At 38.3% G+C, this 23,228-nt stretch overlaps 1 protein-coding gene and 1 long non-coding RNA gene across 3 annotated transcripts; one reads left to right on the top strand and one right to left on the bottom strand.

Moving 5' to 3' along the window:
* Nucleotides 1-1,071: 1,071 nt before the first annotated feature.
* Nucleotides 1,072-16,628, bottom strand: qpctla (glutaminyl-peptide cyclotransferase-like a). Its single transcript, NM_001044953.1, has 7 exons — nt 15,750-16,628; nt 12,185-12,331; nt 8,624-8,917; nt 7,128-7,289; nt 5,244-5,343; nt 5,045-5,161; nt 1,072-1,836 (listed from the first exon to the last, which is right to left on the bottom strand). Exons 1-7 carry the CDS (start codon nt 15,960-15,962, stop codon nt 1,691-1,693), a joined length of 1,179 nt encoding a protein of 392 aa, NP_001038418.1. The 5' UTR covers nt 15,963-16,628; the 3' UTR covers nt 1,072-1,690.
* Nucleotides 16,629-19,147: 2,519 nt separating this feature from the next.
* LOC137488320 (uncharacterized) lies at nt 19,148-22,253 on the top strand. 2 transcript variants are annotated; one of them, XR_011007332.2, is made up of 6 exons: nt 19,148-19,203; nt 19,524-19,630; nt 20,603-20,729; nt 20,905-20,990; nt 21,311-21,353; nt 21,451-22,253. It is a non-coding gene; the product is annotated as an uncharacterized lncRNA (long non-coding RNA). The 2 variants fall into 2 exon arrangements; XR_012394072.1 differs by lacking the exon at nt 19,148-19,203 and having other exon boundaries at nt 19,523-20,088; nt 20,125-20,729.
* The last annotated feature ends 975 nt before the right edge of the window (nt 22,254-23,228 follow it).

The following is a 23,228-nucleotide window of genomic DNA, read 5'->3' as shown; positions in this document are numbered from 1 at the left end:
CTGCATGTCTTGTCTTTGACACATGGTATGGGTGTTTATAAGCATGCTGTACTCTATTTTTTAAATCTATTTTATTGACCGTAAATAATAATCCATGCAAGTTCTATTTTTAGCTACAGACATTTTCCTGATGACTAATGGCTAATTTACCCAATCATCACAGTTTCACATTCTCTCCAATCTTTCCGGTAATCTGTTTTAATCAAATTTGCAGTGAGTGGGATTGATAAACCACCTGTAGAAACACTTTTCTCTCTCTAAAACAAACAAACAAACAAACACCCTCCCCACCCCACTTTAGTGCTTAATTCTCTGAGCACTAACAGTTCCTTTGTATAATTAGCCCTTCTTATGTGTATCGATTTTTCTTGTTGAATTGCTGAATGTCTCCACAATCGCAAGTCGCTTTGGAAAAAAGCATCTACTAAATCAGTGGTTCCCAAAGTGGATTTAATAAACTATTAGAAAATGACCATATTTATCCATAACCTACTGAAGAACAAAATAGTTTATAGTAACATTGTTAACATGTTAATAATAAACATTTAAAACAACATGCAAATAAAAAGCCACCAGCATTTAAATAGTTTTTGTGACCCCTGGGGTGGTTTAATAATAATATAATATTATATTATATTAAAGACAGCAATAGTGTCAGGTGCAGCACATTGATTTTATAGCACCAGGTTAAACTTTCTGACACCTTTATGGCACTCATGCACATTAAAAATAAATACAGGCCACAACTGAACATGGGGGATGGTTTCTGAGTGGCGTTCTACAAAATTAAACAATAAATAGACTTGGGCCCGTTGGTATGTGTGCAAGGATAATATATCAATAACCGCCTCGGAGAATATTGGGAGTCACAAATGAGTGTCATTGTTATTTTTGGGGGTCACAGGCTGAAAAGTATGGGAACTCCTGTAGTAAATGACTTAATTTAAATGCATCACAACACACAAAAGATCTGTCGTTACTTTTGTAATGTGTATCAGTTTCATTCACTGTAACTCAACAAAGGGCCAATTATCAGTGTGTTTTCTAGAACGATTAAATTCAAGAGGCTCATTTTCAGTGTTTCCTTAAGTTTATTAGGAATCTCCATCAGACCCTTCACTTGATCTTTTGGTTTAAAGTGGTAACAGCTCATTGACTAAGTAATGTACAAAATCAGCTCTATTTCTCTTAAAACACATGTAATGCTTCTTACAGATTCTTAAAACAAGCATCTCTCAATCTCTCGTGTACTGACCTTCATGTGAAGTGCAGCACCGCTGGCTTTCCTGAATGCAGTTTCAATGCAAATGCATTTATAATGTAGTTTATCAGCACATACTTCACAAAGTATGATTAATGAACTGAATGAAAACTTCAACTTGACTCTGAAGTCAAACAAAGCACAAAATGATGGTCTAACAGTCTCTTTAAGGATGAGATTAGGCCTTTTACAGCTGCCGTAACATGAGTGTTTGTCCTATTATGACATATGGCTCTTTTCAGCAGAAAAAATATATGAATGTAATCAGCATGTACCATTCACACTCCAAATAAACACATCATTACACTGTGTGCCTCTTTGGTAGTTATGATGTATGGCTCTATTATTATCATCATTATTTACAGTGGCTACATTCAACATGTGGTCATGTGACTAAACGTCTGCTGTAGAATGAACATTACAGCATGTTTAGAGGCTCAGGTACTCAGCCACAAAGATGGCCAGGATTCTAGTGAGGTTTTCCACTGTGGGCCTGTGCATCCTCTCCTCTACATCATCCAGTGTGTGCCAGAACACGGGGAACGGTGTGGGGATCAAGTGCAGCACGGGGACACCTGGTTAAGGGGGCACAAACGAAGCAAATTTATCTGGTCAGATCCATTTGCTTTACAACATATTGTGATGTATTATTCAAATTAAAATAAATAGACTCATTGTCTGTTTTAAGGACTTGTATCATGAAATTTCTGCATTCTGAGTTTTTTACAGAGTTCTCAAATCAAAGACATTCTTCTTACCTTGCTTAAATGATCTAAGATTGATGACTGATCTCTGGCTAATTTGGTTCTTCAAACAAGTTTGTAAATCATATTAAAATGTCTGGATAAACTGATCTGAGATTGCTGCGTGTGTTTTGAAGGACAGATCTATTTATCCTTGAAATCATGATCAATGCAATGATTGGCTGATTGCACAGCAGCGTGATGACATCATCTGATTAATATTCATTTATCCATGGAAGCAAAATTACATACAACTCGTAGTAAATGGTGTATTAAATATTATATGCAATAATTTTCCACCTTTGTTTTGGACTGCAGGCTTCTCACTTTCATCTGTCAAGAGTATTTAGCAATTTATTTGGTTTTACATTTAGAGCGGATTTTCTTTATTATAGTCATCTAGGCCTAGTTTCTTAATCTGTGCAAGGTGTAAGGAATAACTGGCTGTATACATTAATTTTGCATCATAAAAAGCATTTTAATATCGGTAAAGGTGTCTGCAGCTTTTGCAAAGCATCAATTCACCATCATATTAGCTGTCAAAACACGTGCATGACTGCATAAATGATTATTCCTTTAAAAAAAAAAAAAAAAAAAAAACTGTTGAATATTGTGCATGTCTATTATTATACACAAATTGTTCTAAAGCTGGTACCTTAAAATAGTACGCATTTTTATCTAAAAAGTCCATATTAATAAACGTTCTCTTTGAACCCCTTGGGGAGAACCACCCTGTGACAGTCTTTGTACTTTTATTTTGCAGTGCAGTTTAGAAGTTTTATTTTATATTTTTAAACTTTAAACTGAAACTACATTACTATAACTATATTTTTATTTTCTCCAATTTTCATAAGTGTTTATAACTACGACTTTAAGTATGTACCGAATGCTGACATTCTTACAGTATTACCTTTGCTTGAATGACCTGATCTAATCCTGTTTATATGAAATAGGCCTGCTCCCGAGCAAGTTTAAGCTAACAAAACTGTTGCTATGACAACACCAAGAACAAAACAATCCTGGATCATGTCAAATCGTCAATAACCAAATCCAGCTAACTGAGTAATCCATGTACGAAGAATGGACCCCTAGTGCTGAAACAACGATTTGCAGATACAATTGAAGTCAGAATTATTAAACCCCCTTTGATTTGTTTTTCTTTTTAAATATTTCTCAAATGATACTTAACAGAGCAAGGACATTTTCACATTATGTCTGATAATGTTTTGTTCTTCTGGAGAAAGTTTTACTTGCTTTGTTTCAAAAAGAATAAAAACAGTTTTTAAATAAAAATAAAAAAAAACATTTTAGGGTCAATACTATTAGCCCCTTTAAAGCTTTTTTTTTTTTTCTCAATAGTCTACAAAACAAACCATCGTTATACAATAACTTGCCTAATTACCCTAACCTGCCTAGTTAACCTAATTAACCTAGTTCAGCCTTTAAATGTCACTTTTAAGCTGTATAGAAGTGTCATGATAAATATCTAGTGCAATATTATTTACTATCATCATGGCATACAGACCTTTCTGGAAAATTACCGGCAATTACCAGTAAATTCGTTCCAGCTATTTTCCAAAAAGAGAAGTTGTAAGATTACCGGTAATATGCCGGAATCCTGCACTGTGTGAAAGCAGAAGGAAGATTGCCGGAAAGACTGTGTTTATGTCTAGAACACACTGACATGAGACATCTACTTTAGCCAATCAGAACACTGAGACACATTCACATCAGTGCTGTTTATGAAGATAAAAGCCTTTCAATATTTTTCCAGACACATTTAGCTGCTAGTTGTTAGTCAGATCATGTTTCAATGTTCCTTCTTAATGCCAACTGTGTAAATAATTATCTATAAGATGCTTATGATAAGCCGTTGTTTGTTTACCTTCAAGCTCTGCTTCCTTCAGTTGCTTGACTTATCACGTGTGCCCTTGAAGCAGCCGGTGAGCGCCAACACACACATATTATGTCCATTTCGACATGCGAAAGTGTTTTTCTACATGTTTTCATCGAAGTTGTTCACAACACTTATCCATCCACAGAGTTTGTAATTTAATCAAATACAAGCGCAGCCGTTAAGAGGTCATTTCTTGGTAATGATGTCAGAATTTAATGGTATTTTGGAATCGATGTTTGAATAGTCTTTTTCAGAAAAAATCCGAAATGTCCTCACCTGTGTGAACAGCGCATTTATGAATTGTATTAGCTATGAACAAAGATTTACATATATTCATTTGTTGTAAATCTCTGTTCATAGCTAATACAACCTGTATATAATGTTGAAAATACATCCATCTGTAAATATCACCATAGTTCTTCTATCACTGCACTTTATAACTTATACCTGTATCCAGCACTTGCTGCTATTGCACTGCTGGTTAGACCTAAACTGCATTTCGTTGCATTGTACTTTGCATGTGAAATGACAATAAAGTTGAATCTAATCTAATCTTAATTTACCAGTAAAGTCATTCCGGGAATTACTGTGTAAAAGGGGCTTATGGAGAATGAGGGAGCTCTCAGTTTTAATCTAAAAGATCTCGATTTGTGAAAATGAACGCAAATCTCAGGGGATTGGAACAATACAAGGATTAGTAATTAAACAAATCTGTTATTTTTGGTCGAATTTAACACTTTAACATCTATAATGATTGGTGCTTAAACTTAGTTAACAAAAACCATGCTAATGCCAGTTCTCAAATCAGTCTTTTTTTCTTGCCCATTTGTTACAAACAATAAATGTTACTAAAGTTGTTTTTAGTTTTGAGCTGCATCATTTAACAGAACATTTTAGTTGTTTAAATGACATTTTGATTCATTTGCTCAAGGGTCAACTGCATCCACGTGAAATTCACAAGACAATTCAAACGACAGAGATTTAAACTCATTGGTTCAAAATGAGTTTAGTTCCAAGCTAATGACATCATTATACTGTTTGGAAATGTGTCAAAATTATATTAAGTTACATCAAGGATTTATTATTCTGAACATTTGAACTTTTTTTATTTAAGTGACACCATAGCAATGATTGTTTGCGCACCTCTGTTTAAGAATGGAATGTGGTCATCCTGCACTGGACCAAGATAAAAATCCTTCCTGAAGTAACTCTGTTCTGATGGGTGAGACGTCAGCAAACCCTGTTTGTGGAGTCTCTTCTCTGAAAGTCAGACAGAAGGTTTGATCACTACAGTTGTAGTGTTTGTAGACAAAAGAGAATCAGAGTTCTTTTAAATGCATACCTGCAGCGATCAGTCGGTCAAACCACCTTGCTGTATTATCAAAATGATTGACAATCAGTGGTTCTGGGGCACCCAGCAGGTCCAAAAGAACTAACAGGTCCTGGAAAATGAAAAGTTTCTAAATTTATAGTAACTATTATAGTAAAAAAAAAAGTACATATTACTGTAATCTTACTAATAACAAGTAAATTTTATGTGTATGTTTTGTAACAAAGGTGATGAAGTTACCACTGTGCATGCTACTGCAAAATTACTATTAAATGAAGTTTATTCATAAACTAATTTCGAGAGGATTATGTGCTTATGATTTATCACTGCCAGTCTCGCATTTGCTAATCAGTATCTTCCAATCATATGAGCCCTAAGCTACTATAAACAACCCCAGTTTTCATTCCATTTTATCTTCATTTGGAAGAAACCCCACTCCTCCCCTCTTCTCCTCCTTTACCTCTGACTGGGCAACACGGCGGCCCAGTGGTTAGCACTGTGAGCCCCACAGCAAGAACACTACCAGCCCTGGTCCCACAGTGTCCCCTGGTGTTTCCGTGAGGGGTTTGTATGTTCTCCCCGTGTCCGCGTGGGTTTTCCCCGGGTTCTCCGGTTTCCTCCCACCATCCAAAGACATTCAACATGCATAACAACCAAGCATTTATCTAACCTTCGTGTTCCCTTAGCTACCGCAGCAGGGGAGTTCTGAGATACACCGAGCTCAGGCTCCCCTCTTGCTCTGCCAAAAGGGAGGAAGCCCCGGACTCGAGGAGTCCTTGAGCTCGGGGCTCTCTCCCGGGACAGCATGCCAAACAAGCTTTTATAAATCATCAGCTAAGTGTGAACTCTTGAAACAGTAAAACAACAAATGAAACGGTAATGGAAGAACTATAAAATAATTATTTCTTTAAAATATTTATAATTTCATGTTCAAATCGCCATTGCAATCATGTATTTATATATAAAGCTGATGCCTTGCTATTATATGATTTTTCTATCAATGTGTTTAAGCAAATCTTAATGCCTTAAGCTGTGTTCACACCAGACGCGGAACGCGCGGATAAATCGTGCTATTCGCACGTAAATAGCCGCGTCAACATTTGAGGTTTCTCGCTTCATACGCGCGTCAAACCCCGCTTCATTCGCGTGTCAAATTCACATCAGAACAGACGCGGATTCGCGTGATGGGCAGGGCTTCTGTCTGCCCGAAGACTCTAGCTTCATAGCTAAATGGCTAACATGGATTTTATGAAGAAAATAACAGTGTTTATGTGCTTTATGAAGACTGAAAAACAGCGTCGATACGTTTAGGGTCGTGTCTGAGTCCACTACATTCTTTCAGAGGTGCATCCAGAAATTTGCATCATTCGCGCCGCGCCATTCGCGCGTATCGCACCGCAGGATGTCTATTCGCGCGTTTGCATTGACTTAACATGGAAATCACTCGCGCTTGACGCGCGTGCCGAGTCTGGTGTGAACGCAGCATTAAGAATGCATATCAGATTACAGCTCATAAATGTGTTTCCAAGTGTGCTTGGACAAAGGAAATTAGTTTGAATACAAGTTGTCAACACTGAACCAATATGTTTTTTCACAGTCTGAAAAGACTTAGAGGGGATGAAACAAGAACAACATGCTACCAAAAAAGAGGAAACCAAAAAAAAAACATAATTGATACCCTTGTTGATGACTTCTTGTGTAAGAGCATTAAGATATGTATATATTTAAAGGCAATAAAATCTGCCAACACTGTACAAAGATAAATCGATCTGGTGCACATAACATCAAATGAAGCACACAGTGGAAGTGCATTCAACTGTATGTAGACTAATGTACACATTAAAAAAGAATTATGTTTTGGGGTTTCGACTGATTCCAGCACACATGAATACTCACCACTGCCTGTAAAAGAGAACTTTTGGTGGATCCAGCAGGGTGAGGAGTACGAGACATCAGTTCAGCCAGATGACGAGAGCCATAGAGAGAGTCTGTGTCTGTCCATTCCTCAAACGCCTCCTCTCCATCAAAAAACACCAGCTGCAGCGTCACCGCAGACCTCTGCAGAGAAACGCAAATGGATTAACTGTGATGAATTGTGGAAAGGGATGTCAACTGCTATGCATTCCCATGATCGATTGCCATTAAAACAAATCAATCCATCGTTAACCTTAATAATCCAAGACATCTTTGCAGGATAGTAAATAGAATCAGTGATTTATAATAAGGAGAATCATTAAACATTTCACATTTAAATGAAATACATGTCCATGTGAGCAAAGAGTTTTTGTTACGGTGTTCTGTTTTCTTCAGATGTGAATGCTGGACAGTATATTGTGCATGGTAGGAAAAATCTGGTGAACGTGCCAACATTGAATGTTAATTATTTAATTATTAGCAGTGTTGGGGAAAGTTACTTTTAAAAGTAAGGCCTTACAGTATTGAGTTACTCCCTAAAAAAGTAACTACAGGGTGGGCCATTTATATGGATACACCTTAATAAAATGGGAATGGTTGGTGATATTAACGTCCTGTTTGTGGCACATTAGTATATGTGAGGGGGCAAACTTTTCAAGATGGGTGGTGACCATGGTGGACATTTTGAAGTCGGCCATCTTGGATCCAACTTTAGTTTTTTCAATAGGAAGAGGGTCATTTGTCACATCAAACTTATTGGGAATTTCACAAGAAAAACAATGGTGTTAATGCAACTTTATTCTTTCATGAGTTATTTACAAGTTTCTGACCATTTCTAAAATGTTTTCAATGTGCTGCCCATTGTGTTGGATTGTCAACGCAAGCCTCTTTTCCCACTCTTCACAAACTGTGAGCAACACCTTTTATAAGTGGTCAGAAACTTGTAAATAACTCATGAAAGAATTAAGTTATGTTAAAACAAAAGTTGGACTGTAACATCGCTGTTGGTTTTTAGGTTAAGTCCCCCTGGGCAAGTTGGCTTTTCTGTGTGGAGTCTGCATGTTCTCCCTGTTTGGGTTTCCTCCAGGTGCTCCGGCTTTCCCCACAGTCCAAATATATGCGGTACAGGTGAACTGGATTAACTAAATTGTAAATGAGGGAGTGTGTGGATTTTTTCCCAGTACTGGGTTGTGCTGGAAGGGCATCCGCTGCAACCCCTGATAAATAAGGGACTAAGCTGAAGGAAAATGAATGCATGAACAAAATGGAAGTGAATGAGACCAGAAGTTTGAAGAAAATTAAGTTCCAATGTTTGCACCCACTCTGACGTTTAAAAAAAAAAGAAAAAAAAAGGGTTAAAAAAATGTCCCTAATTTGACTTAAAGATATGCAGATGCAGCTCATTCTTCTTCAGAATGTCCTCAAATGTTTCCGAAAATAATCTTGTTCCTGATGATTGTGTGGAAAGAGTTGCTTACCTGCTGTTTGAGAGCTTTAAGCTGTTTGTCCAGAGCGGAGGCCAGCTCTAAGATAATGGCACAGGGTACGGCTGAGTCACTGGCACCCACAAACACCCGCTTGGAGTTCTTGGGGTCTGCTGGAATGATCTTGGAGTCGTGGTGACATGCTAAGAGGAGCCTGCGAGGAGCCGAGGGGTCCAGAACTGCCAGCAGATTGGTGAAGGTCACATCACCCTTAGGGGTGGATGAAACAAAGTCATTCTCCTCTAGCGTCCATCCAGCTGACAGCGATCGCAGCTGAGACAAGATATGCTGTGGTTGAGAGAGGTTGGAGAAGATTAGTTAAATTGACTGCATGTATATTGGTAGTCAGCTACTGCAAATCTGCATATACGGCTATTAAAAACTCACAAGTAAGAGACCACTTGAAAAACCTTGGTTTCTCTGGACTGACTTGATAATTTACATCAGTGACACAAGATACTTTTTGTGTGTGTGTGTGTGTGTGTGTGTGTGTGTGTGTTTTGTGTTCTTGGGTTTGTGCTGTGTCTGTCAGCTCAGGAAATAATCATATATAAATAAAAATCATCATTATATCAGCTACTTTTTCTTGTGCCTGCCTCCAAGCAAACTATGGACTATGTATTTGTAAACAGATAGCAAAGCAGCTAACAGTATTGCCTTTCGAGTTAGTTACATATTACCGAGTTGAGTTGGTTATATTATTCATAGCCAGGAACACTTAGAGATTACTTAGAGAAGAGACACCCAATAGAGACTATAATTTGAACGGCATCTGCGCTTATGTTAGTCTGTTTGTCATTATCCCGAGGTCTCAGTAATCCTGCATCTGAGCAGATGCTGTGGTGGTCATGGAGGAGTGGAGAGCATGAGACTGACTCCAGAAAGACCCCAGTGACAGACAAGTTTCTGCATTGATTCAGAAGGGCCAGCCTGTACACACGCTGGTGACCTACTCACACACACATGCAGTTTCTCCACGATGTAGGTCCAGTGTTCTCCAGCACCTAGACTTAAGCTCTGCACAGGACGTTTGGCCAGAGGAGAAATGGTCATGCTCAACTGAGCCTGGTTTCTCTTGATGTTTATTTTTTTCACTATCGTTCACTAACCGTGCTTGGTTTGCATGGCTGCGCATCGATGGATTTGCCCTTCAGTGTCTGGCCTTTCAGCAGTGAAAATGAAACCACACTAAACTGAACATTGGCGAAGCAGTGGTGCAGTAGGTAGTGCTGTCGCCTCACAGCAAGAAGGTTGCTGGGTCGCTGGTTCGAGCCTCAGCTCAGTTGGCGTTTCTGTGTGGAGTTTGCATGTTCTCCCTGCGTTCGCATGGGTTTCCTCCGGGTGCTCCAGTTTCCCTCACAGTCCAACGACATGCAGTACAGGTGAAATGGGTAGGCTAAATTGTCCGTAGTGTATGAGTGTGTGTGGAGTGTGTGGATGTTTCCCATAAATTGGTTGCGGCTGGAAGGGCATCCGCTGCGTAAAAACTTGCTGGATAAGTTGGCGGTTCATTCCTTTGTGGCAACCCCGGATTAATAAAGGGACTAAGCCGACAAGAAAATGAATGAATGAATAAACTGAACATTAACTATGAAAACTGGATTGGCACAGTTTTAAATTTCCTAGAACTTCTATGTTAAGCTGCTTTGACACAATCTACATTGTAAAAGTGCTATACAAAAAAAGATTAATTGAACTGAATATTGCCTAAATTAATTAGTTTTATATAAGAAAGGAATGCTCCAGAAATAGTGGGCAAAAAGGTGTTTGTGTGTCCAACCCATTTTTCATCAGACTATTTTATGAGATTGGATTGACAAAGCTGGACTCGCATCAAAATTAGATGTAGCTGTACCTACAATTTGTCTGAAAGACGCAAGTACATCTTTAAATTTTATTCGTGTTATGTTTGGTTACAGTTAGCAAATGTCAGTTTGAGTTCATTCTTACATCCTTCATGCGCAGAGCTTGGCGTGGTGTTGTTGGTTTCACACACTAACCACAGAAACTGCAGCTGAGCATTTGGTAAATGCAACAGGGTCACTTTTGATATGTACAGACATTTGTTTAAATATGTTTTACATTAATAATGGTGGGCTGCAATGTCAAGCAATGATCAATTACATGCGAGGATTATGAGCGTGGAGACCAAGTGACTTCACATTTTGTCATGATAATGGGGAAATAGCTTCAAACTCTTCTTCATGTCAGTCATTCAGACAAAGTAAGCCGAAGCTTAAGGTTTGTTTGAACGCTGTGTGTGGTGTGCTGGTTTAGTGCCTCAAGCATGAATTGGCAGGTTAAAACAACCTCAGAGAGGGGCAGGAGAGCAGCATCTCATTTGCATATAAAGAGATATGACTAATAATAATAATAATAATAAATGTTATTTATAACGCGCTTTTCTAAGATCCAAAGCGCTTACAAGACAATAAAAAACAACAAAAGCACAGTAAAACAACAAAAAATACAGTAAAAAGCAGTAAGAATATCAAAAATTGTTTTAAAAAGCCCTAAAAAGATGAGTTTTAAGTAGCTTTTCAAAACAGTTTAAGGAACCAGCATTCCTAATGTTTGATGGAACTGGGAAGAGCATTCCAAATTTGGGTGCACGGTAAGACAATGCCCTAACTCCCATGGGGCTGGGTTTGCAACGAGGCTATGGTGGTTTTGACAGAATAAAAAGAATGTTTATTTATGCTACCATTTAGAATTTTAAACAAAGTTATAGCCTTTTCATTAAGATTGTCAGTCTTAAAATAATCTCTTAATGCCTGCAAGTTAATCCACTGGAGAAAAAAAAAAATCTTGGTAATCTTTAATCATAATCTGACCACTTGCTTCTAGAAAAGCACTGGAAAAGCAGTGCTTATAGATGACGTCAGTTTGATGACCTGGATGAAATATGCTTTGCCACACCCTACCGAAAGTTAGTTTGCTGCTAGTGAAAGACGTGCAAAAATAAAAACCTTAATATTGATTTTTCAGTTGGAAATACCTTATCATACTGTAATAAAAGCTGCAGCAACTTCCATTTTACATTAAGGTTTTATTTTCAGAAAATCAAACATTTTCACGTGATGATTCTCTTTTTATTGAAACACACAAGTTATTCAACCAAGTATTGATTATTGAATTCTGCACAGTTCTGAAGTTGAAACATTGGTATTGTTTTGTCTAATTAATAATATAAACATAGCACCTATTTCTGTTTATTATATTCCGTAAAGAACTTGAAATTTCTTACAAATTTAAAACAAAAACACTGTCCATAAAAGAACAAAACAAGCGTCATTAGATATTTATATTAATTATATTAAATATTTTTAAACAGCACAATAACAATAACTTAAAGTCAGATGAGTTAAGAAAGCAATATTTGCAGGAATAATTAAATATTCTCAAAAACCCAAACCTAATAAATACAGGAAATCCTGAGAAAATTTTCAATTGTTTTTTTTCCATAGCTGTATAGTGTAATACAGGAAAACAATGTTCATTCACGCTAAGACTGGAGATGTTTAGAAAGTAGCAGTGAAAAACCAGATTCATTACCTGCCGTATGATCTGACTGCCTGTTGTCCCAGGCACTCGTTCAATTAGCAGGGGCCGCAAGTGAGTCTCCCAAAGCCGATGCCCATCCACCTGTCCTGCCAGTTTCTTGGCTTGTGCCACAGAGTATTTATTTGGCTTATGAGAGAGCTGCAGATTGAAAAAGACAGAGGTGAAAATATGAACATATTTATTATGGTTTAAAAGAATGTCCGGCCCTCTGAAAACCCATTTGAAACACACCTGCCTGTAATCATCAAGTGGTATTCAGGTCCTAATTAATTGGTTCAGGTGTGTTTGATCAGGGTAGGAGCTAAACTCAGCAGGAAGGTTGATCTCCAGGAACAGGGTTGGGCATCCCTGGTTTAGGAGTTTAAAAGCAGAGGAATATGCACAGGCATTCTCGTCTATTATACATAGCCCACAGCAGCCTCAACAGGAGGTAAATAATGTGTGTAGGAGTAAGCGATCTATGAGCTCACATCACTACTAAAATATATGTGGTGCAATCTGTTTATACAGTCTATTGGTGCAGGTGCAGCCATTGTATTTCCAGTGATTTGAGTTGCTGTGAGGCGAGAGGAGCGATCGCCCCTTTCTAGTGTCTCATCCTGCCTTATGACCTCTCCTGGAAGTGTAGAAGTTTATAGTAGAAGTTTTAGTAAGGTAGTAATAAATTTATAGGTGTGCATTTTAACTTCTTATGCAGGGGTCTCAAACTCAATTTACCTGGGGGCCGCAGGAGGCAAAGTCTGGGTGAGTCTGGGCCGCATAAGGGATTTCACAAAAAAAAGTCCTCAAATGTCATTATTAACAGTTTTAATTATTTCTTCTGAACATGAAGTGTCCTGAACATTAATAGAACATTGAGTGAAGATTATGAACAGTGAAGATTATGAACAGTTCTTCTGAACATGGCATCTTTTGCCTACTTCTTGCTGCCAGAGACTTGACAGCGCTTCTTCTCACAAATCTGAACCACATTTGGCTTTAGAGCGGAAGCAGTTGAGACCCTCAGTATGGCTTGAAGATGATCATCATTAAGTCTAGACCTGTACTTTGACTTATTGAAGTCCTAGGGAAAAAAGTGGGGAAACTCACTCAAAACTTCCATTCCCTCACCTAAAAAAAGGCGTATATATGTATAAATAAAACACCCCCACCCCACTCCAGTCACATCAGTCTGTACCAGTCTGTATCTACCTATGATATAAGATGCAGGGCAGGCACGTGCACACATAGGGCTCAACCTGTGCAGAGCACATGCCTTTTTTAGTCTTGCATAGAAAGTGCCCTTCCAAAACGATCAAAAGTGCCCCCGCGACGCGACACACCCTCGGTCCCGCCCTTCAGTAGGCGCGCGATAACATCGCTCTTGAGTACGCGCGCGACAACACAGCTGATCAGAACGCGCGCGCGACAACACGGCGGGCGGGGAATGCCAGTGACCGATGTGTACGGATAGAATCAGCGGAGCGGGGAGCGCTCTCTCTCCCCGCTCCGCTGATTCTGTCAGTGTACAGCGGTCGGCACGGGCCACAAAATATTGCACTGAGGGCCGCAAATGGCCCGCGGGCCGCGAGTTTGAGACCCCTGTTCTTATGCATCAAATGTATGCTCTAAACTTTTTCTTGATTGAGACATGTTGAATTCTTCTTCCATCATTTGCAATGTTCCCAAATAGCTTTGTTTGTATTTTTTATACCAATTCTTATATCGCTGTTATATTATTTTCTGTGACGGTTCATTCCGCAATGGCGACCCCTGATAAATAGGGACTAAGTTGAAGTAAAATAAATGGATGAATTATTTTCTGTAAAGCTGCTTCTGACCGTGACAGGTTCATATCTAAATGGTTATAAGAGATGTGTTTAAGGTATTATGTGCAGCATCCTTAAATTATTCTCTTAGATAAGGCGAAATCTTTTCTAAGTTTCATACTTAGAGGGAAAATGTGCTTAATGCATTATAAAGCTTGAAGCATTAGAATTGGTACTCTGTATCGGCCGATCACCATGACAAGGAATCAGGGGCAGATTAACCAATGGGCATTATGGGCACAGGCCCAGGGGTCTGTGTGCACTTGGGGTCCTTGCGAGGCGAGAAAAGGCCGCTTTTGGAGTCTATTTAGGCTAAGTGCAAATAGCGCACCTTGTTGGAATAAGCTCGTTAAGTGATTCCCGCCCTTCACCGTTTGATTGACAGAGTCAACATAAATAAAGAGCGCAATCAACAGCCATATAAGTGGCGTAGCTCGTAAAGCACATGACAACTTGTGTTTTGTTTGTTTTCTTGCATGTTTTGACGAGATCGATCAGGAACCTGGATTGAATTTTGCCTACTCTTCATCACAAGAAAGACAAGTAAGAATTATTAAAATGTATGTGTATTATAGAAGACTCAGATTCATAAAACTGGACTGGAGAGGTGTGATATCCAAATCATATGCATTATAAGTTTGCACAATTATATATTAAAAATACCCTTAAATATACATTTTAAGTACTGCTTCTGTGACTTTTTAACAAGTATATTAAAATTCATTAATTTTACTAGTTTTATTAGTATTTTTTTCAAAGTAAAATTTAACATTTTTGTAGACTAGTACTATATGTACTGTAAATCATTTATTTAAAAAATACATTCTAGCTAAATTTTATTTGAAAAATATTACATTAATCTTATTTTTTTCTATAGGGGTGCGGTCAGGTAGGGGATCTACAAGACATTGTGTCCAGGGGCCTCTGAATTCTTAATCCGGGCCTGAGTATCAGCTGCAAATATCCTGATCGGAGCATCCCTAATGCAGTTTACTTATTTTATGCTATTTGGGTGATATTAAAGCATGATATAATCCATCCTCGTTTGCTTTTTTCCTGATACAGAGTGTAAATATCTCCTACATTCTTTGATGTGATTTTATAGTTTGTGTGAAATAATATTTCATATATAAGATTTAACTTATTTCAGTCCATTTCTGTTTTTGTAAACCAAATTCAACATTAGATGATTAAAAACACTTGTATTTCAGTGTGTATTACATGTTTGTGTTTACCAAACACTTCAAATTAGTATTTATTTGAAATATGTAATAACACAAATAGGAAACCGCAACAGTGCAAAATAACAGAAAGAGGAAAATAAATATAAAAAATGTCAATAGAGTTACTAAGTTAATTGTAGTAAGTTGCTTTTGTTTTCATTTAATATTAATGTTTTATTTGATATCAGTTTTATTTTCAATAAACACCTTTTAAATGTAAAGTTTATTCAATAATAACAATAATATTAAACTGAAAGTACACACTAAAGTAAAGCATGTTGATGATTACAATTCTCAACTTTTAGTCTTGGGTCAATCATGAGTTTCCAAACAGAGGTGATGGGGACATTAAGCGGGCTAGGTGAAATGTGCTGAATGAAGTTAAAAACATAACGGAATAATAATACAATTCGTGACTAAAATAATTAAGCATTTTATTGGGACGATAAGCACACATTGCAACGAGACTGAAACCCTCCTCTTTTAGATTATTCGTGTAGGTGTCTGAGATGTCTTGATGCTCACCCTGTCCTTGATGAGATCTGCAGGATGGGGTAGTAGTGACCCGCTGGGCTCTGCTGAAAGGTACAGCGCCAAAATCATGGCCAGCGACAGCGCGCCGCACAGGCACAGCAGCAGCAGCACGCGCACGCGCCTCCCTCTCCGGGGGTCGCATCCGGCCAGCGCCTGTCCGTTATTGGCATGCAAAGCTTTAAACCGTCGTCCCGCTCTAGACATTTTGACGTGGCGTTGATGCGGGGCAGAAACTGCGACAGGCGTGTCCGTCCAGCTTCAGCCAGAGGACACGTCAGTACTTCAAACGGCCAACTTTGTCCGCCAACGCTAACGTCACCGTGCAGTAGAAACCACCAACGGCATTTCAGAGGCTAACACAACAGCTAACACTTTATAAAAGTATTCTCCATGAATGCTCAGCCTGAGCTGTGTCTGGTCCTCCTGAACCGCCTCGTAAACAACAACCAGAAACGACCTTTAGTCGACTACAAGCGTTACTTTTCTGACTTTATTCGACACATTGCCCATTTTTAAAATCCGTGATTTATAAACGCACTGAAGTATTCTCATGACCTTTCTCGGAAGCTCTGGACATCTAGAGAGTGCAAATGAAAATGAGCCATGTCTCTGTTCCTCCGTCTGCAGTCAGTAAAGCTCGTCTATTAGCTTTAGTCCAGCACTCAGTGAATGAACTCTTCTGTCAACATCTGATCTGGACTTCAGTCACTGCCCCAGAGAGTCAACATCAGCGGCGTTAATCTCCAGTCACTGATGGTTCATCAAAAGATGTTTAAAAATAATTGCTCGTGTTGAAAGTTATAAAGGATGACTTCTTTCCTGTCCTCTCTTTTTCAGGATTGTGGCTGTTGCAAGGTGCACGCGCTTCCGCCATGGTGATGTCATTCTAGCACGAGGTACACCGTCATCTTAAAGGTGCAGGCGATAAACTATAAAGTTTCACCGTTTTTAGACACATGGAATCTACGTGCACTTTTTGTGAATTAGAAGAGGAATCGATTAAACATCTTTTTTTTGAATGCATATATACCCAAATGTTTTGGTTTGATGTTAAATATCTTATACTTAAACTTACAAAATTAAAAATTCGGTTTTCTTGTCAAGATATTTTTTTGATTTATAACAATAATAACAAAACTTTGGACCAGAATTTGTTTATTAATTTAATGATAATATATAGGAGGTACCATGTACGCAAACAAAATAGGTCCAATAATAAGCCTAATATTCTTTTGTTTAAAATGGTTTTAAGCATTATATAGAAACCCTAAAAGACACAAAAAATAAAAAAGCTATAAGAATGTATGCAATTTTTCTTATACAATTTTTTTGTATATATATAATGATGTTCCTTTAACGTAAAAAATTGTATTCCTCATTTTTGTATGTAATTGTTCTAGTTATGCAAAAAAAATATATATATATAATAAAAAAAGACAAAGTTGCTCCGTTTATTCCAGTTAATTCCGAATTTACCGTATTTTGGGTAGTCACCATACCTGCTAACATTTGTCCGAAATTCTGGGAGACCGGGCAGGGGGCTGAACAAGAAAGTTGAGAACTGGGGGAGATGGTGGGGTGTTTGTGGTGTTAGTAACTGTACAATGGACCGGGTTTCAAACGGCGGCGGTGGCGATCGGACACTATACATATAGCCTACGTGTGTGTTTGTGCACATTTCCCTCATATATAATGAACGCCCAACTGTAATATTTTGCAGCATCATGCACTGTAAACCCACATGCAGAACTTTAGGTTACAGCGCCTCCTGCTGGACGCTGAAGCGAGCGCGCGCGCGCGCACACACACGCACGCACGCGCGCACGCACGCACGCACGCACACACGCACACACACACACACACACAGCATATTGTTGCTTGCTTTAATGTTTACATCTTTTAATGCTATCATATTTTCTTTCTTACAATGAAACCTAAGATGTTTTGCAGCGTTTTCAATGTTTCTAATGAGATCAATATTGGTGTCATTTTAGCACTTTCTAGTTCTGTGAAACCAGTTGAACAAAGTCTAAGTTGTGGGGTTGACAAATACAAAAAAAAATTCGACCTGGCTAATAGATCTGGAGCATTTTCATCAAAGAGGTTCTGAGTCAGTTCTCCAGAGTTAATACAAGTTTGATTCTTATCACTTTCATAATATCTCATGTAGTTTATTTAACGAATAGGCTATTTATTATTAAATAAAATAACAATTAAAGGGCACCTATTATGCAAAATCAACTTTTGTAGGCTGTTTGGACAGAACTGTGTAGGTATAGTGTGTCCACAGTCATACTGGAGTGATACAGTTGTGTAAAGGAACTAATTACAAATACTCAAATTACTGTAATTGAGTAGTTTTTTTTTCAGAAACTGTAATTTACTAAGTAGTTTTATAAATGTGTACTTTCACTTTCCCTTGAGTACATTTTTAGTGCAGTAATTGATACTTTTACTCCACTACTTCAACCTGCAGTCACTACTTTCTTTTTTTTCTGCCTACGGAGATTAGAAAAATCAGTCCTGTGATTCCAAACATATCACACATAGAAGGCAAATCGCATCATACTGAACTACCTCAAGACACAAGCACTTTATAATTGCAGCAGACTATTCGAAGCATTAAAAGTGTACAAGAAGATGTCCAAAATTTTTAAACGCATTGGCTCAGAGACTGTTTAGATGCATGTCACTGATGAGAAGATGACAGATGTTTACTGTATGATGACCAAAATGGCCTTAAACACCCAGCAGGCACAAGACCTCAACATGACGTCAGACTGACGTTGTACCCGTGTTGTGGAGACCTTGCATTTTGTTTGGAAATGAAAATCATGTTGACGTCAGAACTCACTGTCAGGCCAACATCCAACCTAAAACCAACCAAATATCAATGTCTAATGATGTTACAGCTTGATGTTGTGGGGACGTTACCAGTATGACGTCTATCAGATGTTGGATTTTGTTTGCCATAACTGATGAATAAAAAAGTTTGACGTCAATATGACGTTTGTTTAAGATGTTGGCTCGATGCTGGATTTTGGTCACTTCCAACACAACCTAAAATCAACGTGATTTCACATCGTTTTTGGACATCAAAATAACGTTGTCCTTAGACACTGGTTAGACATTGAATTGTGGTCACCTGTGACATTGTGTGCCTGCTGGGCAATAACTAAATGCACTACAGAATGTTATGTTTATACACACATGCACAAATTACACAGCAAATTCCTCAGAGTTAAATTCTTGGTGTTGAAGCATTTCAGAGTAAAGTGTTGACGTTAAAGAGTTAGATTTTGATAAATGAATATAATTAGAGTTAGAATTGATTTTATTCAGTGCGAAATCAAGGAGTTATCTTTTCAACACTTGGTGGTGTTATTTCCAACATCCGGGAATTCATGCAGCCCCAGTCACTGAAGAATTTTCCAGACACCATTTGGTGAGTCAAACTACCTAAATGTTGGTATTTTACTGACTTTCTTTAAGGAAATACAGTTGTAAACATATTGTTAAGTTAATAACTTAAGAATGGAGTGACAATTTTAAACTTCTGCGGTTCATTCATGGTCGTTTGTGTATCTAGCTTAACTGCATTACTATTGACTTCTTTTCAAGAATGTTTTTATATGTGCTCACGCATACATAGTGCATAAAAACATCAAATGTACATGTTCAACACATTTCTGTCACGCTTAATGCCATTTTGTGCGTTGTTACCCATTTGTAAAATAAAATCGACACTTCTCCTTTAATTCGAAGCAAACTAGCGAGGGAATCCCCGGAGCAGCCTAGCCTACTCTGCCCGGATGCTAACGGCAACACAGGACGGTTTCCATAAGCTCTGGAGAGTTTCTAAAACATATCTGGTGAGTAAATGAACATATGCTTACTTGTAAAAGGCTTCCTGACTAAAACATATGATTGTTTGTTATTAGTGTATGTTAATTTGGTTATTTTAAACACCGCGGCCCTTTTAAACTGGTTCATTCGTGGCCGTCCATATACTGTTAGTCCATAGACTCGCGTGATAACGTACGCTTGAATTATATTAAGTGTTGACAACCATTAAAGTCGGAATGTTAACATTAATGTCTTTAAATGACCGCGTTTGCACTTTCTCAGACATTTAACGTTACAGAAGTCTCCCGGAAGTTGCGGGACTAACGTTAACGTTATCCCGCAAATGCACAGAGACTCCCAGATGCCCAAGTAGATGCCCGCAAATGAATGATAATCTCCCGGAAATCGCGCGTCTCCCGCCTAGTCATTAAACACTTTGCACACCCCTCTCCACGACTCCACCGCATCCCTCCCAGCTCTTCAGGTACGTCGCGCGCAAGTCACCCCCACCGCTCTTTAGGTACGTCGCGCGCAACTCATTCCATTGTTCTTTAGGTACTCATCTCTCCCGCTACCTCCCGCAAATCAACTCTGTATCCCCCGAAAATGACTTTTCCCAACTCGGGATGTCTGACGTTAGTAAGTTAGGCTATTTCTGTAGTCAGGAACATCTTAGTCAAGCTTTTTCTCCCGCATGATATTGTGCTTAAAACTATAGGCTAAACTTAGCATGTACTGTACACAACATTTCCGTTTTATTTAAGACAATTTAGTGCGTTGTAAACAGCCACCTGTCTGTAAAATTAATCAACTGATTCATATTTGAGCAGCCTAATTATGATAAAGGTTTGATTTGTAGATTTATTATCAATAATCAACATCTGATTCAAAAGATATCTGAAAAAGTGTGAGGCATACTTTGTGATGTTCATCTCTCTTTTTTATCTGAAGGTTATGCATATGTGTTAGATACTAATGTTTTGTTGTTTTTTTAACAGCCACAGTTCTCTGTACAATAACACAAGACCCTGTGACGGTGGCTGATTAGAGACGGATGGTGTATTTCCAGAGTTGGTGAAATGACCAAGCACACCTACTTGGTCATATGTGGTGATAATAATGAAGGTATGTTTGATAAAGTTCTGTATTTGTTTCACATAAGCTGAGAGGGTATTAGAGCATTAGAGAATAACAAATGACATGAAGGTGATAAGTTTTGTATTGTGGGTGAACTGTTACTTAAATAATGTTTTGCTCTTTGCTTTGCACTTTTCCTCTTCTGCTTATCCTAATATTTTAGATTATATTTGGACCTGAAACATCTGCTAGACTCCAGGAAAGGTGGCGTCAATACTGGACCTGAAAGGGCCTAACAAGTTGAATCTGGTAAAGAAACACACACGCACACACACACACACACACACACACACACACACGCACACGCACACGCTTACCGAAAACTGTAAGTTTATGAATATTTTTTACACTGTGGCCAATATTTTGGGGAAGTCAGCATCAATAAATGATATAAAAGATTTTAAGCTCCTCTAAATTTTGCTCCAAGTGTTGTGTTAAATTCAGGATTCTGGACAGACAGCTGCCTGTTTTTCCAGTTCTAGTCATAGTGGTTAACCTAATTGTTTTTGGAGATCCAACAGTGATGTATGTGTTTTTTCTACTTTTCCATATCCTGTCACCTCAACCAGCTGGGAGAGTCAAGTTGTGGATCATCATGAAGATTTTCAAAAGGTGAGTTTAGATTTCTTGAATGTTTTATTTACTTTAAATGTTCTTTTAAATATATCATAGAATTTGATTGCAATTTGTTTTCAAACATTTTTCTTAGTCATGCTGGAGTCTTGAAGAGTTCTTAGATGAGCATCGCCCTATATCTGTGCATCAGGAACCACCAGACGAGCGATCAGCAGCTACTACATCGTCATGGATAAAAAGGTCATCCTGTGGCTGGGAAGCACTTCATTCACAGGACATGCTTGATGAGATTTCCTAGCTCCAGTTTGTTTTCACACAAGTTTACAGCATTTATACCTTCATTTAAACTGCTGTGTTTGATATGGAGGACCAAGGAAACACCAGAAGTGAAAGATTTGCATGCCAAGTTGTTTAAAATGTAATTTCATAAGAAAACTATGCGTTCAGAAGAAAACTATGAGTGACGATATGAACTTTCAAATTGCTCTGATGAAACATCAAGTTTGTACCAAAGGACTGAAACAGCCTTTTTGAGCACTGGTCATACATATTTTGTTGATACTGTCTGTACTAATAAAACATTTAAAGCATATTTGACATTGTTGCATTTTAAAAATTGAATGAATTGTTGAAGTGGTGAATGTTTTCAAATAAAATGTTTTTTCTTTTGTAATTTACAGTCTATTTGACCTTTTTACCATATTTACACCGAAGAGAGTTGAATAAAATAACAATATAATACACCAGGCGGTGTTAAATATAGTTACATTTTTAAATCTGTCCAGAGTTAAAATTAACCCTTACTTCGGTGTCAATGTGCCAACCCTTTTGAAAGTGTTGATTTAACTCTGCTTTGAGTGGACCCCATGAGACACTTTCAAAGTGTTGAAATTAACACCCATAGAGTTGTTTTGGGTCCCCATATTTTGCTGTGTACATGTAAACGCATCAGCTTTTTACAGCGTAATACTCAATACTCACTACTCTTGAGTACTTTCGAAAGGTCTACTTTTTACTCCTACTCTGAGTAATATTTACTACAGATACTTTTACTCTACTTACACGACATTTTTAGGCAAGTAATGGTGCTTTTACTTGAGTATGATTTTTTTTAGTACTCTTTCCACCACTGGAGTGATATAAACACAACACCCGCCAGGGTTATTCCCTGCCAACCGAATTGAGTGACAGGTGCCATGTCTCCATAACATGTACACGTTTTCAGAACATTCTTTGCAATAAAACTGGGATTAAAATATCTGTTTAAACTCTCTATGAGCAGTTGCATCTCAGGAATTAGTTGTATGAGTTTAAAACGTTTTTAAAACAGAGCATGTATGTTATAAAGACAGTAAGAGCACAATGTAATTCTTAACTGATTTAATCACCACAGCCGCATGATGCCAGTAAACGCACACCTGTGTGTGTGTGTGTGTGTGTGTGTGTGTGTGTGTGTGTGTGTGTGTGTGTGTGTGTGTGTGTGTGTGTGTACTGCAAATGGCATTTGTGTGAGGGTGCTTTCACACCTACACTTGTTTCGGAACCTGTCTCGTTTGCCCAGTTAGCGCGGTTCGTTTGGCATATGTGAACAGGGCAATCGCGCTCTGTTCCGCACCAAAGTAATCGCTCCGAGATCCCTTGAATGAGGTGGTCTCGGCTCGATTGAAACGAACCCTGGAGTGGTTCGATTGCAGTGAGAAAGCGATCCGATCCGAGCGCGGTTATATCACAGTGTTTTATGGATATGTAATAGGCATACGGCTATATGAAGAGAGATTTATGAGTATGGCGGGAAGTTTTGCGAGTTTCCGGATGCCCGCAAACGAGTGATGATCTCCCGGTAATCTCGCGTCTCCCTCCCGGTCCTCAAATAGGCATCGTCGCGCACCCTTCTCACCCCTCCCCACCGCA

The sequence above is a fragment of the Danio rerio genome, chromosome 18 (assembly GCF_049306965.1).
Source record: "Danio rerio strain Tuebingen ecotype United States chromosome 18, GRCz12tu, whole genome shotgun sequence".
NCBI lineage: Eukaryota > Metazoa > Chordata > Actinopteri > Cypriniformes > Danionidae > Danio > Danio rerio.
Note: the sequence above shows the minus strand (reverse complement) of the source record. Positions and strands in the feature narration are given on the sequence as shown.

What these genes read in the sequence shown, in the direction of transcription:
- qpctla (NM_001044953.1), bottom strand. Translation starts at nt 15,962, where the DNA reads ATGTCTAGAGCGGGACGACGGTTTAAAGCTTTGCATGCCAATAACGGA. An exon ending in GTTCTCTTTTACAGGCAGTG is followed by an intron (nt 5,344 to 7,127) that starts GTGAGTATTCAT and finishes TTCATTTTCCAG; the next exon opens with GACCTGTTAGTTCTTTTGGA. An exon ending in CATTCCATTCTTAAACAGAG is followed by an intron (nt 1,837 to 5,044) that starts GTGCGCAAACAA and finishes CCCCTTAACCAG; the next exon opens with GTGTCCCCGTGCTGCACTTG.